General features: G+C 44.1%; 3 protein-coding genes and 1 pseudogene across 7 annotated transcripts in view; 1 reads left to right on the forward strand and 3 right to left on the reverse strand.

The window, feature by feature from the left end:
* The window catches only part of RAB27A (RAB27A, member RAS oncogene family), a 73411-nt gene extending 72951 nt beyond the window's left edge, over nt 1-460 (reverse strand). Inside the window, exon 1 of the mRNA XM_024767773.1 lies at nt 337-460. The gene's annotated coding sequence lies outside the window, so the exon portion shown is untranslated. The remainder of the gene's footprint in view (nt 1-336) is intronic.
* A 9857-nt stretch (nt 461-10317) lies between these two features.
* The window catches only part of PIGBOS1 (PIGB opposite strand 1), a 29959-nt gene continuing 24835 nt past the window's right edge, over nt 10318-15441 (reverse strand). The window contains exons 1-3 of one of the 4 annotated variants that reach the window (XM_024767797.1): nt 14864-15131; nt 12527-12765; nt 10318-10930 (exon numbers count right to left, since the gene is read on the reverse strand). In XM_024767797.1, the coding sequence (XP_024623565.1) occupies nt 12546-12710 (165 nt within the window). In that variant the 5' untranslated portion in view covers nt 12711-12765; nt 14864-15131 and the 3' untranslated portion in view covers nt 10318-10930; nt 12527-12545. Of the gene's footprint in view, nt 10931-11120; nt 12766-13532; nt 13637-14863; nt 15132-15441 lie in introns of those variants that run through there. The other 3 variants (XM_024767798.1, XM_024767800.1, XM_024767799.1) reach the window with 3 other exon arrangements.
* Nucleotides 12860-14198, reverse strand: LOC112415045 (methyltransferase-like 26 pseudogene; annotated as a pseudogene).
* PIGB (phosphatidylinositol glycan anchor biosynthesis class B) overlaps nt 15262-15441 on the forward strand; it is a 24277-nt gene continuing 24097 nt past the window's right edge. For both annotated transcript variants that reach the window (XR_003006264.1, XM_024767792.1), the window contains exon 1: nt 15262-15419. Coding sequence is in view for 1 of the 2 variants with exons in the window: in XM_024767792.1 (XP_024623560.1) it covers nt 15287-15419 (133 nt within the window). In the remaining variant the exon portion in view is untranslated. The remainder of the gene's footprint in view (nt 15420-15441) is intronic.

Here is a 15441-nt window from a genome sequence, read left to right on the forward strand (position 1 = left end):
CCGAGATGGGGAGCCTCGCATCTGGATGCCGCCCGGAGGTGACCTCAGCCCCGTCCCAACCTGGGACTCCACCTAATCAGCACCTCGCCCAAGCTGACCCTCACCCCCGTCTCTGTCATCGTGGGGTCTGTGCTGAGGGCCTGGGAGAAGCAAAGCAGCTTTTCTGGTGGGCTCAGCCGCCCACAGGCGGGGAGAGAAGGAGCTGCAGCTCCACCCCCCCGCCCCAGGGCCAGACCCTGCGCTCGCCCGCTCCGTCGCTCAGCCCCGCGGGATGACTGGACCCTCCAGGAGCCCCGGGCCTGAGCGCGCCTCCCCCGCCCGCGCCGGCCGCCTCACCTGCTTCGCCCGCGGTCCCCACGCCGCTCCTTCTGCGCGCGCCGCGTCTACCCGCTGACGGCCTTTTTTGGGTCCTCGGCGGGTATTTTCCGTCGGGCCGCACATCACTTCCCGTAAAGGAGAGCGAGGTGGGGGCGGGACCTCCTCTCCACCCTCCACCTCCCGCTTCCTCCTGTCACCTCGGCGAGCACCCCCGCCCAACTCTGCGAGAGCGCTTTGCGGGCGCCCTCCCTGCGCGCCGCCCCCAGCCCCGCCGCACCTGCCACGCAAAGGCCCCATTCGCCTATTTCCAAGTTGGGTCTCCAACTGCCGCTTCCCGGAAGGCGCGAAACCTTAGGGTGTTGTTTTCGTTCTGAGACACAGTGGTGACACAAACTGCCACGGGATCGGGCACTGCAAGGTATAGTTTGGTGCCTCTCGCCAAATCTGCTCCCCTAAAAGCCATTTTCTAAAGGTGTTTTCCAGGGCATCAGGTCGGTGTGTCCACCTTGTAGCCAGAGGTGCTGAGCGGCTGCAAAGTCAGCTCTGCCCGCGGTTCCTGAGGCCCGGGGGCGCTCCAGCTCACAGTGCCCCCTTGGTCCGGCTCCCCAGGGACCGGATCCGCGCTGGGCATCCGGCTCTGCCACTGTCCATCCCGCCCCGCCAGCTCCTCACTCAGGGGGCCTGGACATGGCCTTCCTGGAGTGAGAAAAAGCTCTGGGATTCTTGAAAATGACCGGGGGGTGGGGCGGGGGGAGAGTAGTAGAATTCTGGCAGGAAAAAAATATATTTCTGGAAGGAAATGACAAACGGGGTCTCTACTCGTACAGTCCAGTTCAGATTATAAAATCGCTCTCAGTTAAATTTCCAAGTATTTGAGCAATTCGTTAAAAAAAAAAAAAGTACAGTACTTGAAAGAATAGCCCCTGTACGGAGAAATCTACGAGCCTTTGCTGCCCCCCAGCGGCTTCCTTCTCTCAGTGCCGACGGTTTTGTGTGGGCCGCTTGGACCTGTGGCTGTGAGGCAGGTTGGGGCCACCAGGTTCCCACTGAGAGGGAGCCGAATTCTCCTCCAGTGCCCTGGGGGTCTGAACAGTGGCTTTTGGGCCTGCCCCGTGGGCTTTCCGGGAAAGCACTTCTGAACCAAATAATTCTACTTCTAAGCAAAAGAAAATGACTGGAAGCCCTAGTCTACTGACTCTTACTATCTGTTCTATCTCACTGATTCTTCTTGCACCACAAATTCCAGCTGTCTCAGGGCGACCTGCCCAACTCCATCATTCTTTCAGTCTATAACTACTTACAGTTCGCACTACAGTACAATTAGCTTCTCAGATTCACATATAGGATGAACCATATGAAATTGCCAAATATTGAATATACATTCAATTTAATAGTTCTAAATATAACAAAGTGATCTCAAAGTTAGGGATAACAGATTGCACCATAGGGTGATGCTTTCAAGGGATGTTTCCCAGGGAAGAGAAAGGCCATCAAACTGTTGTTGATGGAGGTTAGGACAGGAAAAGTAGCCCGATATTCATGTGTAGAGGAAGTCTTAGGAGTCACTGATCAGCTAAGATCTGGGGGGCCAACAATGCAGCAACCGCTAATGGCTCATATAAGGAGAGCTCCCCCTTCAGCCCTCCCCACTCCTGCAGCCAGGCAGGGCTGTCACCAGGAGTTTACCAGGCAGGAGATCAGAAAATAGCGATGCTGTGGCCCATTCGTCATCACCCATTCATTCATTTCACTCAGTGAGTCAAGCACTGTGTTAGGTACTGGAGAGGCAATAGTGAACGAGGTAAATTGGTCCCTGCCCTCAGGGATCCTGCCCTCAGAGAAACCAAGTTAACTCCAGTGCAGTGAGATACGATCCTTGATAAGGGAAGTTAAAGAGTGTAACTGGAACACAGATAAGTGACACCAAGTCAAGACTTCCCAGAGATAGTGATGTATAGATTCAGAAGGATGAATAAGAGGGGAAAAGTGAGAGAGGAGAGAATTTTAGGAAAGAGAGCAGAGGAATGGTCTGGAGGCAAAAAGAGAGAATGAGATATTGGAGCAACTGAAAGAAGTTCGGAAAAGCTGAAAAACTGAGTGGAAGGAAGCAATCAAAGAAACTGCAGAAATGAGCAGAGGCTGGAACATGAAGAACCCTGGAATGCTTATATTAGCTAACATTTATTGACCATTTACTCTGAATCAGCCAATATGCTAAGAACTTTACATGCATCACCTCATTTACGTCTCACAATTGCCCTATAAAATAAGCACTATTCTTGTCCCCATATTACAGATGAGGAAACTGAGCCTTAAAGGGATTAAGCAACCTAAGTTCATATACCTAATAAGTGGCAAAGCCAGGACCAGAACTTAGAACACATTTTCTTTCTTTTTTTTTTTTTTTTTTTTTTTGCGGTACGCAGGCCTCTCACTGCTGTGGCCTCTCCCGTTGCGGAGCACAGGCTCTGGACGCGCAGGCTCAGCGGCCATGGCTCACGGGCCCAGCCGCTCCGCGGCATGTGGGATCTTCCCGAACCGGGGCACGAACCCGTGTCCCCTGCATCAGCAGGTGGACTCTCAACCACTGTGCCACCAGGGAAGCCCTGAACCCATTTTCTTAATGGCTACAAGGCGAAGAATGGGCTGGGAAGGCCAATTAGCATGCTGAAGTCCAAGTGAGGGATATCTGGTTTAAGGCAGTGGCTCTGAGGATGAAGATGAATGGACAGATTTGAGATACTTAAGAGAGTGAATCAAGAAGACTTTGTTAGGGACTTCCCTGGTGGTACAGTGGTTAAGAATCCACCTGCCAACGCAGGGGACACGGGTTCAATCTCTGGTCCAGGAAGATCCCACATGCCGTGGAGCAACTAAGTCCATGCGCCACAACTACTGAAGCCCGCGCGCCTAGACCCTGTGCTCTGCTGCAAGAGAAGCCACCGCATTGAGAAGCCCATGCACCACAACGAAGAGTAGCCCCCCGCTCGCCGCAACTAGAGAAAGCCCATGTGCAGCAACGAAGACCCAGCACAGCCAAAAATAAAAATTAATCAATTAAAAAAAAAAAGAGGAAGACTTTGTTGTAGGGGGTGAAGAAGAGGGAGGAATCCATGGAGACGCCCAGATTTCTGGTTTGGCCAACTAGGAAACCCTTGAGCAAAAGGAAGAAAGCAACAGGGAAGGAGAGTGAAATAGGCAATAATAAACAAGTTTAGGACATTTCAACTCTGACATACCAGCACCAGCAGAACATCCAAGTGAAACTGTTTAGTATGTAGTTGAATAAGTTGGTCTGAAGCACAGAAGACGTGAACTGGAGCTATTACCAAGGGGACTCAAAGACATGAGAGGCAATGAGCTAGTCTAGAAAATGTGCTGAGAGGGCAAAGAGGGGGCTTGGTGCAGAACCCAGAGGATCACTCAGTATTTAAGGCATTGGCAGAGGAAATCCAAAAAGGAATTTGAGAAAAGTGTGTCCAGAGGAAAACAGAGAGAGAAAGTTATTACAGAAACCAAGTATATTAAATCCATCTCGTGCACCAGTTCAAAATCCTCCCCATACCACTTCTTACTCCAGCCACAGAACTGGTCACAGTATACCTCTTGCTTCCAGCTCTGGAGCTTCTCTGACACTGCAGGCTGCTGCTTGAAACATGCAGAGTCCCAGCTCCAGTTACATTAATAGGATTGAAATGGGAGGTATCAGTACAAACTCATGATTTTTAATACGGAGAAACAGAGTTATGTATAGATATGTATTAAGTATATATTTTCCAGCTCCATCTGCTAAGAGGTCCTAGAAGCAAGTATATCATAGTAGCTATGAACACACTTAGCACGCAGATCTTGATTTCTAAATACCCTTTTCCAATAAAAGGAACCTTTTATATACAAAATCCTAAAGAATCTACTAAAAAACTATTAGCGCTAATAAATGAAATATGCAAAGATGCAGGATGCAAGATCAATACACAAAGATCAGTTGTGTTTCTATACACTGGGAATGAACAATCAAAAAAGGAACTTTTTAAAAAAATCCCATTTATAATAGCAACAAAAAGAATAAAATACTTAGGAGATGCAGGATTTATACACTAAAAACTACAGAACACTACTGCAAGAAATTAAAGAGGACTTAAATAAATGAAAGGATATACCATGTTGTTGGATTGGAAGACATAATATTGTAAAGATGGCAATGCTCCCCAAAGCAATCTGTAGATTCAATGCAATCCCTATCGAATTCAACACTATTTTTGCAGAAAAGGAAAAGCTGATGCTAAAATTCACATGAAATTGCAAAGGAAAGGAAAAGCTGATGCTAAAATTCACATGAAATTGCAAAGGACTCCAAATAGCCCCCCAAAAAATCCTGAAAAAGAATAAAGATAGGGATTCCTTTGTGGTGCAGCGGTTGAGAGTCCGCCTGCCGATGCACGGGACGCGGGTTCGTGCCCTGGTCCGGGGGGATCCCAGGTGCTGCGGAGTGGCTGGGCTCATGAGCCATGGCCGCTGGGCTTGCACGTCTGGAGCCTGTGCTCTGCAGTGGGAGAGGCCACAACAGTGAGAGGCCCGCGTACCGCAAAAAAAAAAAAAAAAAGAATAAAGTTAATTCATACGTCCTGATTTCAAAACTTAATACAAAACTGCAGTAATCAAAACAGTGTGGTATTGGCATAAAGACAGAGATATAGATGAGTAGAATGGACTTGAGGGTCCAGAAATAAGCCCATAAATCTATAGCCAATTGATTTTCAAAAAGAGTACCAAGACCATTTGATGGGGAAAGAACAGTCTCTTCAACAAATGGTGCTGGGAGAATAGATATTCACATGTAAAAGAGTGAAGTTGGACCCTTTCCTCACACCATATATAAAAATTAACTCAAAATAGATCAAAGACCTAAATCATAAGAACTAAAACTATAAAACTCATAGAAGAAAACATAGGCAGAAATCTTCATGACCTTGGATCTGGCAATGGTTTCTTACATGTGATAGCATAAGCAGAAGCAACAAAAGAAAAGTGTATTAGATAATCAAAATTTAAAATTTGTTCACATCAAAGGATACTCTCAAGAGAGTGAAAACACAATCCACAGAATGAGAGAAAATATTTGCAAACCATATATCTGATAAGAATATAGTATCAGAATATATAAAGAGCTCTTACAACTCAACCACAAAAAGACAATCCAATTAAAAAGCAGGCAAAGAAAAAAAAAAAAAGCAGGCAAAGGACTAAAATAGACATCTCTCCAAAGAGGATATAAAAATGGCCAACAACCACATGAAAATATGTTCAATGGCATTAGTCATTAGGGAAACACAAATCAAAACCATAATGAGATACCACTTCATACCCACTAGGTAGGCCATAACTTTAAAAAAAAAAAAGAAAAGACAAGTAACAAGCGTTAGCAAGATATAGAGAAACTGGAACCTTTATACATTGCTGGAGGGAATGTAAAATGATGTAGTCACTTTGGGAAACAGTTTGGCAGTTCTTCAAAAAGTTAAACAGAGAATCGTCATATGTCCCAACAAGTTTATTCCTAGAAATATGCCAAAATTATTGAAAACAGGTATTCAAACAAATACTTGTACACAAATGTTCATAGCAGCACAACTCCAAAAGGTTCCAAAAGGTGGAAACAATCTAAACATCCATCAATGGATGAATGGATAAAGAAATTGTCGTATATCCATACAATGGAATATTACTTGGCCACAAAAAGGAGTGAGGCACTAATACATGTTACAACATGAATGAAACTTGAAAGTATACTAAGTAAAAGAAGTCAGTCACAGAAGGTCACATACTGTATGATTCTATTTAAATGAAACATCCAGAAAAGGTAAATCCATAGAGACAGAAAGCAGACTGGTTGCCAGGGCTGCAGGGAAGAAGAATGGAGAATGACTGTTTACTGTATATCATCCTTTTGGGGTGATGAAAATGTCCTGGAACTCGACAGAAGTGATAGTTTCACAACATTGTGAATGTACTAAATGCCACAGGATTGTATGCTTTAAAATGTGTTATGTGAATTTTGTTTCAATTTTTAAAAAAGAACCAAACTCCTAGAGTCAAAGCTTCGTCTAAGAAAAGGATGAGCCAGAAAGTAAAGAAGTGCTCAGAGAATGACAAGGACATATCAAAAGGACACAGACCCATCTGGGGGAGGATTATTCCTCAGCTAAGAGCTTGCTTATTTTAACTAGGACTGTCAAGATATTTTTGTTTATAAGCTACATTAACAAAACTTACCTTTCAAAAATGTCCACTGTGAATGTCAAAGTATATTCTTGAGTATTTTATACCTAGTTGTAAACTTTTTTAAGAAGTCTTATTTTACACTTGTTAAACTACAAAATTATTTTCAGAAAATGCTTAAACATTACATTTTATATTTGAAATAAACATTTATTAAAAAAGAATACAGGAGCCAGCTTGAAAGGACTCCAACCAGCCAAATCTGGGACAATTTGAACATGTAGTGATTGTCAGGGTTGTCTTCATGGGCATGGAACTAGAACTTGACACAGGGCCCTGCACTCAGAATTTTAATGCTCTGCAGTCACTGTCTTAAAATTCTTAATAATTTTACCTTTGAATTTGTGTTTTATAAGTGAAATCTGATGGCACAATGGAGGATGCTGGAGGCTTGAAGCCTCTGCAGACACATGGCTCTGACTCCTGCCACTGCCCACTCCTCAGCCCCTGGTCCCCTGGGCCCTACCCAGCCTTGCATTCGCTACCTTACTCCAGGGCAGTGACTAAGTCACCTTGGCTGGGGGAGGCTCACATTCCGCCATCACCTTCCACCCGGCCAGGAGCGTGGATGTGAGAGCAGAAGGGATCAGGGTTGAGCCCGTGCCCCATGGCACCATGGGTTGGGCAAGAAGGCAGGTATCACTACCGTAGTCTGGTAGCACCACAGTACATTCTATGTGCCACTCAGCAGGGGGCTCCTGCCACCACCACCCAGGAATCAAGAGCACCCCAGCATGGAGGCTACAGTCCCTGGGGGGTGCACATTCACCACGGGTTGGAGTGGTGGGTCCATGAGAAGAGGAGATTGACTTTCTCATCCTCACCCAGGGCTGTGCATCTTCATTCTGCACTAAGCCCCACAAATCATGTGGCTATAGCACTGGTGACAGTAACAGACTAACTCACTGAACAAAACAGGAATCTGTGAAGCATACTGACAGATCATTTCTGCAGTATTCCTACCAAAACGGTATAACCTGAATCGGTCTAATCATGAGGAAGCATTAAACAAACCCAAATTAGGGGAAATTTTACAAAACAGACCGGTATTCTTTAAAAATTTCAAGATCATGAAAGGCAGTGACTAAGGAATGAGAATAAATGAAACCAAAGAATCATGACAACTAAACTCATATGTAATCGTGAATTAGTTCCCAGACCAGAAAAAGATGTTTGTCTTGCTCTAAAGGACATTAATGGGACTTGTAGAATTTGGATAAAATCTGAGATAAGATAATAATATCCTATCAACCTTAACTTCCTGATTTTGATTATTATACTATAATTATAAACGAGAATATCCTTGTTTTTAGGAATTGCACACTGAAATACTTAGGGGTAAAAGGGAATCACATGGGCAACTTATTGTTCTCAAAGGGTTTAGAAAAACAATGTGTGTGTGTGCATCGACATACACACACATATATAGAGATTAAAGCAACTGCGGTTAAATGTTAACATGTGTGGAATCTGGATAACAGGTATATGAAAATTCTTTGTACTACTTTTGCACTTGCACTTTTTAAGTCTGAAATTATTTCAAAATAATATCTAAAAAGCTTTTAGAATTCTCTTCAGGAAATCCCATAGGAGCAAGTTTAGTGGCCCCCTTGAAAATCTACCATTGTTTAGGCTTTCCCCCTTTAATTCTCTCATTCTCCCTATCTTGCCCTCCTGATCTTGGAGTTAGGATTTGTGATGAGACTGCAGAAGCACCACCTGATTATGTTACCTGGGAAGGCCCTGATGATACTCCTTTCACTGAGGCACTGGTGAGGAGGCCACTAACATCTCTGAAAAGCACAATGGTGGATGTCCTTTATGAGCTGAGACTGACAGAAGATGCTGCTGCAACAGGACTCCTGCGTATCAATTAGAAACAAAAGAATGCCCAAATGCCAAAGAACAGATGGCAGGCCATAAGTACTATAATGGGAAGCCAGGCTGGGGTGCAACCAGGGTGTCTTGACCCACAGAGATCTGTGATGGTGGCTTATAGGTCATGGTGTTCTGAAGGAAAAGATAGATGGGGTGTTTTTGTTTTCAGGAGAGAAGGGGTGTTTCTTGACTCAAATATTTTTTAAAGAAAATCAAGAACTAGTGAGCAGAAGGCTGTCAGTCTCCACAATGGCAATCATGGTCTTTCACCAGTTTCCTGATTTAAGTCATTTCACAGATTTAGAGCCAATGATTGAAGAAGCTGTATTCACCTGATGAAGGTGAATACCACAAGAATTATACCAATGCCACAAGAATTATATCGTAAACTTTCCTCTGCTCCTACCAAGAGACCAAGGCCTTCAACCAGGATAAATGTGCATTGGGGAAAGAGGAATTCAGACTTTGATGACTGCAAGATCTGAGTTGAAACTGGTACAAGGAGGCTCTAAATGCTACCACAGTCCCTCAGTTTAGAGTGGGGGCTTGTGGGGGTGATATGTGTAGGTTTGGCCCAAATTTGTTTTACAGGACCCACTCTGTCATTCCATAGGATACATTCCATAGGATACATACATATACTCAGTAGCTGGCAGAAACCTCACACTGACCTTAAAGGAAGAGCCCCTGCCTTAGTCTGCTCAGACTGCTATTAAAAAAAACACCATTAAATGAGTGGTTTAAAAAAACAGGTATTTTTTTTTTCTTACAGTTCTGAAGGCTATGGTGTCCAAGATCAAGGTGCTGGCAGATTCAGTGTATGATGAGGCCTTCTTCCTGATTTGCAGACAGCCACCTTCTTGCTGTATCCTCACATGGGCAAGAGAGAGAAACAGCATCTCTCTTGTATCTTTTCTTATAAGGGAACTAATTCCATTGATAAGGGCTCCACCCTCATGACCTAATTACCACCCAAAGGCCCTACCTCCAAATACCCTCACATTGGGGATCAGGGCTTCAACATATGAATGGGGAAAAGCATTCAGTCCATACCACATCGTTATTGTAGAAAGGACCAACTGAAAGCCCCTAAATCTGCTTTCCCTGGCTCCAGTAGTAAATTAGAAGCAATTCAGGCAAAAAATTGCAGACGTTAAAAAAAAAAAAAAAAAAAAAATTGCAGACGTTAATGCCACCTTCAAAGATATGAAGTATATGTGGGGGGGGGGGTTCTCTCTATAACACCATTCAATTCACCTCTCTGCGCCCTGCAAAAACTAAACAGAAAAGTTCTCGGGACGGATGGTGATGGTGGTCACACAACAATGTCAATATATTTCATGCCACTGAAATGTACACTTAAAAATGGTAAAAACAGTAAACTTTATGTTATGTATATTCTATACCACACACACATGCTAGATGGATTATGGCAGGAAACAATGGACTACCTCAACTGCAGCTGCTATTCTGGATGCAGTGGGTTTTTTTCTTCTCTGATAGTTTTGTTGAGATATAATCTCACACAATAAAGCTTTAAAGTATACAATTCAGTGGTTTTTTGTTTTTGTTTTTTGCGGTACGTGGGCCTCTCACTGCTGTGGCCTCTCCTGTTGCGGAGCACAGGCTCCGGACGTACAGGCTCAGCGGCCATGGCTCACGGGCCCAGCCGCTCCGCGGCATGTGGGATCTTCCCGGACCAGGGCACGAACCCATGTCCCCTGCATCGGCAGGCGGACTCTCAACCACTGCGCCACCAGGGAAGCCCAGTGGTTTTTAATATATTCACAAAGCTGTCATTGATCACCACTATCTAGTTCCAAAATATTTTCATCAACCTAAAAAGTAACCCTATATCCATCAGCAGTCACTCCCTATCTCTTCTTCCCCTTAGTCCCTGGGTACTACTAACACACTTCATTTCTACACATTTGCCTATTCTGGACACGTCATATAGAATCATACAATATATGGCCTCTTGTGCTCAGCTTCTTTCATGTTTCAAAGTTTATTCATGTTGCAGCACATATCAGTATTTCATTCCTTGTTATAACTGAGTAATATTCCATTGTGTGGATATACCACAACATGTTTATCCATTCACTGGTTGAGACATTTGGGTTATTTTCACTTTTTGGCTATTATAATAATGATTCTATGAGCATTCATTTACAAATTTTTGTGTAGACATATGTTTTCACTACTCTGGGACATATGTCTAAAAGCAGAATTGCTGCGTCATATATGGTATCACTATGTTTATCTTCTTGAGGAACTTCCAAACTGTTTCACAGCAGCTGTACTGTTTTATATCCTCACCAGCAATATACGAGGGTTTCAACTTCTCCACATCCTTGTCAACACTCATTATTTGCCCTTTTTGACTGTAGTCATCCTAGTATATGTGAAGCGGCATCTCACTGTGGCTTTGATTTGAATGGCTGCAGTACCTTTACTGGAAAAAACAAAAAACAAAAAACAACTCATTCCCTGGCACTTGTTATTTGACTACCGAACTGACAAACCAATCCTTCCCAAAAGGAGGATCAAAAACAGTTCAATTTCGCATGATGTTAAATAGGATTATCATTCCTTGGATAACAGGATTATATATTCTTGCCTATGGTCACAGGCAGGATGAACTGACAAACCAATCCTTCCCAAGAGGATCAAAAACAGTTCAATTTCGCATGATGTTAAATAGGATTATCATTCCTTGGATAACAGGATTATATATTCTTGCCTATGGTCACAGGCAGGAATACACTTGACTGTGTATCCTGTGGGAAGTCTTTTTCCCTGGCCTCACCTTTGGGCAGGACCTTGTGACATGCTCTAAACCAGCAGACTCTGAAGAGACATTTGCCACAGCTGAGCAGACATTTACAATTCACGTTTCCTGTCAGTCTCTCTCTCTCTTAATCCTAAACTCTGTCATATCCTAGATAGAGGCTACTCCTTGAGCCTGGGGCCCACAATGAGAAGACACACAGAACAGAACCCCAGTCTACAGACAGACAAGCCAAGCCTGTCACACAGTAGATACTTGGTATGTGTTTTAAATTTACATATATTTTTCAGTGTGCATAGAATAAAAACAGTCTCAAAAGCTCAAACTATTAAACGTGCTAATTAAATCAATGTATACTGAAAAACAGTAATTTTCACTTTGTTCATTCTGTATTGTTTGGTTTTTTTAATGAGGTGAACATGTACTACTCTGTAATTTCTTATTCACATTTTTTTTTTTTAATTACCTATGCTGGTCTCAACATAGTTTAGATTAAGTTACAATGAATTTACTTTTCAAAAAAATCAATAATAAGAAATGAGTTGATTTAAAGCATTTTGTACATATGTGATTACATTTAAGCTTTCATTGTTAAATATCAGTTCTTAGCGATTTCCAAAAAAACCCTTTAACTATGTGAATAGCTTCATAATAAATTAACTCCTCCCTGACCACCATTATAATGCAAATTTGCTTGGTGGGTTAAGTAAACAGAGCTGTGGCTTGTTTGCCACCCTATGTGACACCACCTACCTTCTCAAAAACCTCCATTTTATCTGAGCCACCCCAATTCTCAATTTACTCCTCCATTCTGCCTGGGATGAGAAAGGGCTGGGATTGAAAGACTTCTAAAGTATATTAAAGCAGGCTAATTGTAGGCTAACTGAGGGGCATCCAGCCTGAAGTTAACTTGGTTAATTTAATCTACAAACACAACTGTAAACAACATTCCCAGCTAGTTTATACAGTCTAGACTGCCAATGTATAGGCCACATTCCCAGAAAACAGAAGCTTCAACTAGGAAATAAAATATTCCTTAAGACATTCATTTTTGCTTAAAAGGAAAGTACTAATCTGTCCTGGTGAAAAGACATAAAATGGCAAATAAGAATACAGGAAACATTAAAATTGACAGTGCTAGTTTTAAAACTAATTTAAAATCATTATCTATGATTTATTTACAATTAAAATATATTTGATAACTTTTTACTAGATTATTTATAGTCAGTGTATAATTTCAATGGAACTTTAAGCAATTACAGTTCGACTCCATGTAGTATTAACTTTTCTTCTCTTCTGAGTCTTGTACCAATTTCAACTTTTCTTTTAATTCCTTCTGATCTCTGGAATACTGTTCAAATACTGGTTGATAAATATATATGCCTCCAGCAATTCCAAGGATGGTAGCAAAAAGCAGTTGTGGAAAAGTCAATCTTCCAAACATTTTTTCAACAAACACCGCACAGTGCAAGGTTGGTTTCCAGGATATCTCTTCAGATCTGTATACAAAGAAAATGGGAAGCAAAGCAGTAACTTAGCACAATATCCTTTATAAAGACTTCATGTCACAACTTTGCTCCTGCATGAACAGTATTTTTGTCATAATATGTAAATATGCTTATTGATGTAACTAAAATAGGAATCCAGATACATAGGGAATATGAGAAATGACGGTCAGGGGATGGGGTAAAATAAAGCTAAATCCTATTACAGAATGTTTTCAGTGGTTTGGGGGTTTTTTTGTTTTTGTTTTTTTGGACAGCAGGAAACACTTTATTCCCAGGATCTCAGCAGCCCTGTGGCCACTGGCTAAGAATCCCCAGTGTGGGGAGGGCTAGTTCCCATAGTCTGGCCCAGGGTGGCAGGCGCTGGTGGTCTGGGTTTGTCCCAGGGACACAGGCATGGCGGAGAAGGGGGTTACTCTTTCCGGAAAATTAGGCACTTGTTGGCTGGTATGTCCACCATCCTCTCCAGGAGCAGCCCACTGGCCTGGCCCAGGTCCTCCAGAAGGGCTATATCCCGCAGCCCCCACTATGGGTTCCTGCATCAGAGGGTCAGGTCAAAGTCCACGTTACTCTGGGGAGAAATCTTCCTGTTGATGGCACAGGGCCCATAGGTGATGAGGAGCGCCTTGCGTTTCAGCAGGTGTCCTGCTGCTCTGAAGAGCCCCTCGGTGCAGCTCAGCGGGCTGATGTGGCTCATGTCGATGCAGAGTAGCAGATCCAGAGATTGCGGCAGGATCCCGCCCCACTGCTCCCAATCTCACCTCACGTCCAGGTACAGCGGGGCCTTCACGTTGGATAGTCCCTGGGCCTGAGTGGTGGCCAGGATGCTGTCCAGGCAGCTCTGATCCACGTGGTTCGGCTGCCATTCGGCATGGGGGAAGGCCCGCCCGAAGTGGGCCGTGTGCTGGCCAGAGCCCGAGGCCAGCTCGAGCACGCGGTCACCGCACACAGCCGCAGCATGCGCAGGATGGGTTCCTTGTTCCTTTCCGCGGCTGCCGCCACCAGCGTCTTTCTAGTCCTGAGCGGCGTGGTCCATTGGCAGTGGTAGTCCAGAGCCGCTGGGCCCGTCGGGAGTGGTGGTGCAGTACCGCGGGGCCCGTCGGGAGTCTTCAGTGGTTTTAATGGATGATTTTTTAAATGGCAATAGTGTGAGAGAGGGGAGAAGCATACTCTTTATGCCTTTAAAGGCATACCAAACCTACTGAAAGAAACAGCCCCCCAAAAAAGTTGAAAGTGATCGCCAAACCCATCTGGAAGTAGGAGAAAGAGATTTCTTACTTTTCATTATTAGCCTTTCTTTACTATTTTACGTTTTTTGGCAATATGTATGATTAAAAACAATTTTTAAAAACAAGCTAAAAGATTTTCTAGTGCCTTTTGATGCTGTAGTAGGTACATATTGACATCACCTCTAAGTCATTTGCCATCTATTTTTGACAAAAATATAATGAGGATTTGGGTGGTTTTACTTTTAACAATTGAGGAGTTAAGGCTCTAGAACTTCTCAGAAAATTATACTCCTTGCTATAGTCTATAGTCTGTGAGAAGTCCTACAGTTGCAGGAGACCCTAAGCAGATGTTTATGAACGAGGAAAGCAGAGCGAAGAATTTACACGTTTCTTTATTACAACAATATTTCACAGCCTCCTAAACCAGCTCCCAAGGTCACAAAAATCAATAGGAGCTTAATAATTAGTAGCTTGCTCTTAATATATTGCTAAAATTGTCATTTAAACTAATCGGGGTGGGGGGGAGACTGTTTCTCTTGGACTCTACAGCTAACTGGATAAATGACAACTTCACCAAGCTTGGTTTGGTTCAATGACCGCTAGGTATAAGAAAAGGAAACATTTGCAAGTCAGCTCCTTGGAAAACAATTAAACCACACAAACACGGCAAGGTTCCCCTTCTGCTACTAGCTCGCTAAGAAACCCTGACCAAGTCCTTTAACGTTTGAGGGCCTCATTTCCCACAGGCTAAATTACCCCTACCCTGCCTACGTCGTTCAACAAATACTTATTGTGAGATCACCCAAAGAGTGCAATGTTACACCAACACTTCCGTTTGTAATGAAGACTACTATTATCATTACCACTCAGAGACCTCTGACAGTCCTGCTCAGGCTCCGCGCCGCCTCCCGCCTGCCCCCGCAGAGGCGAGTTCCGGCTCCTTTCTGCAGTTTCCGGACCGCCAGCCGCAGAGACCACGAAGCCAAAGGAGGGCAACAATCCCTCGAGAAAGAAACGTAGGCTGGAAAGCAGGGACTAGCCCGTGGCGAAGCGCAGAAGCGTTGCCGGAACATGCAGCACTGCGCCACAGGGACGCGCAGCAGAAACCAGCCGCGGGCGTGGGCGTAACCAAGTTAGCTTTTCCCGGCTACCTCCGCGCCTGCCAGAGACGGCCGCTCGCAAAGGCCAAACTTAGTGGGCGGAAGAGCGCGCTGCTTCAGCTAGCTGCCCAGGGCTGGGGACGGTGACGCCTGGCTGTCCCCAGCAGACCTCGAAGCAGATGCAGGATGGAGCGAGAGGGCGGCGGCGGCAGCCTCTTTTTCCGTGGTCTCCAGAACCGCTCCCACGAGAAGATGAAGCTGAGAACGAGAAAGTCCACCTTGTACCTCAGCCAGCAGAAGAGCACCGGCCGCGGCGGCGGTGAGTGAGTGGGTGTGGAAGA

This window comes from Neophocaena asiaeorientalis, unplaced genomic scaffold (assembly GCF_003031525.2).
Source record: "Neophocaena asiaeorientalis asiaeorientalis breed wild unplaced genomic scaffold, Neophocaena_asiaeorientalis_V1.1 scaffold71, whole genome shotgun sequence".
Classification (NCBI taxonomy): Eukaryota; Metazoa; Chordata; class Mammalia; order Artiodactyla; family Phocoenidae; genus Neophocaena; species Neophocaena asiaeorientalis.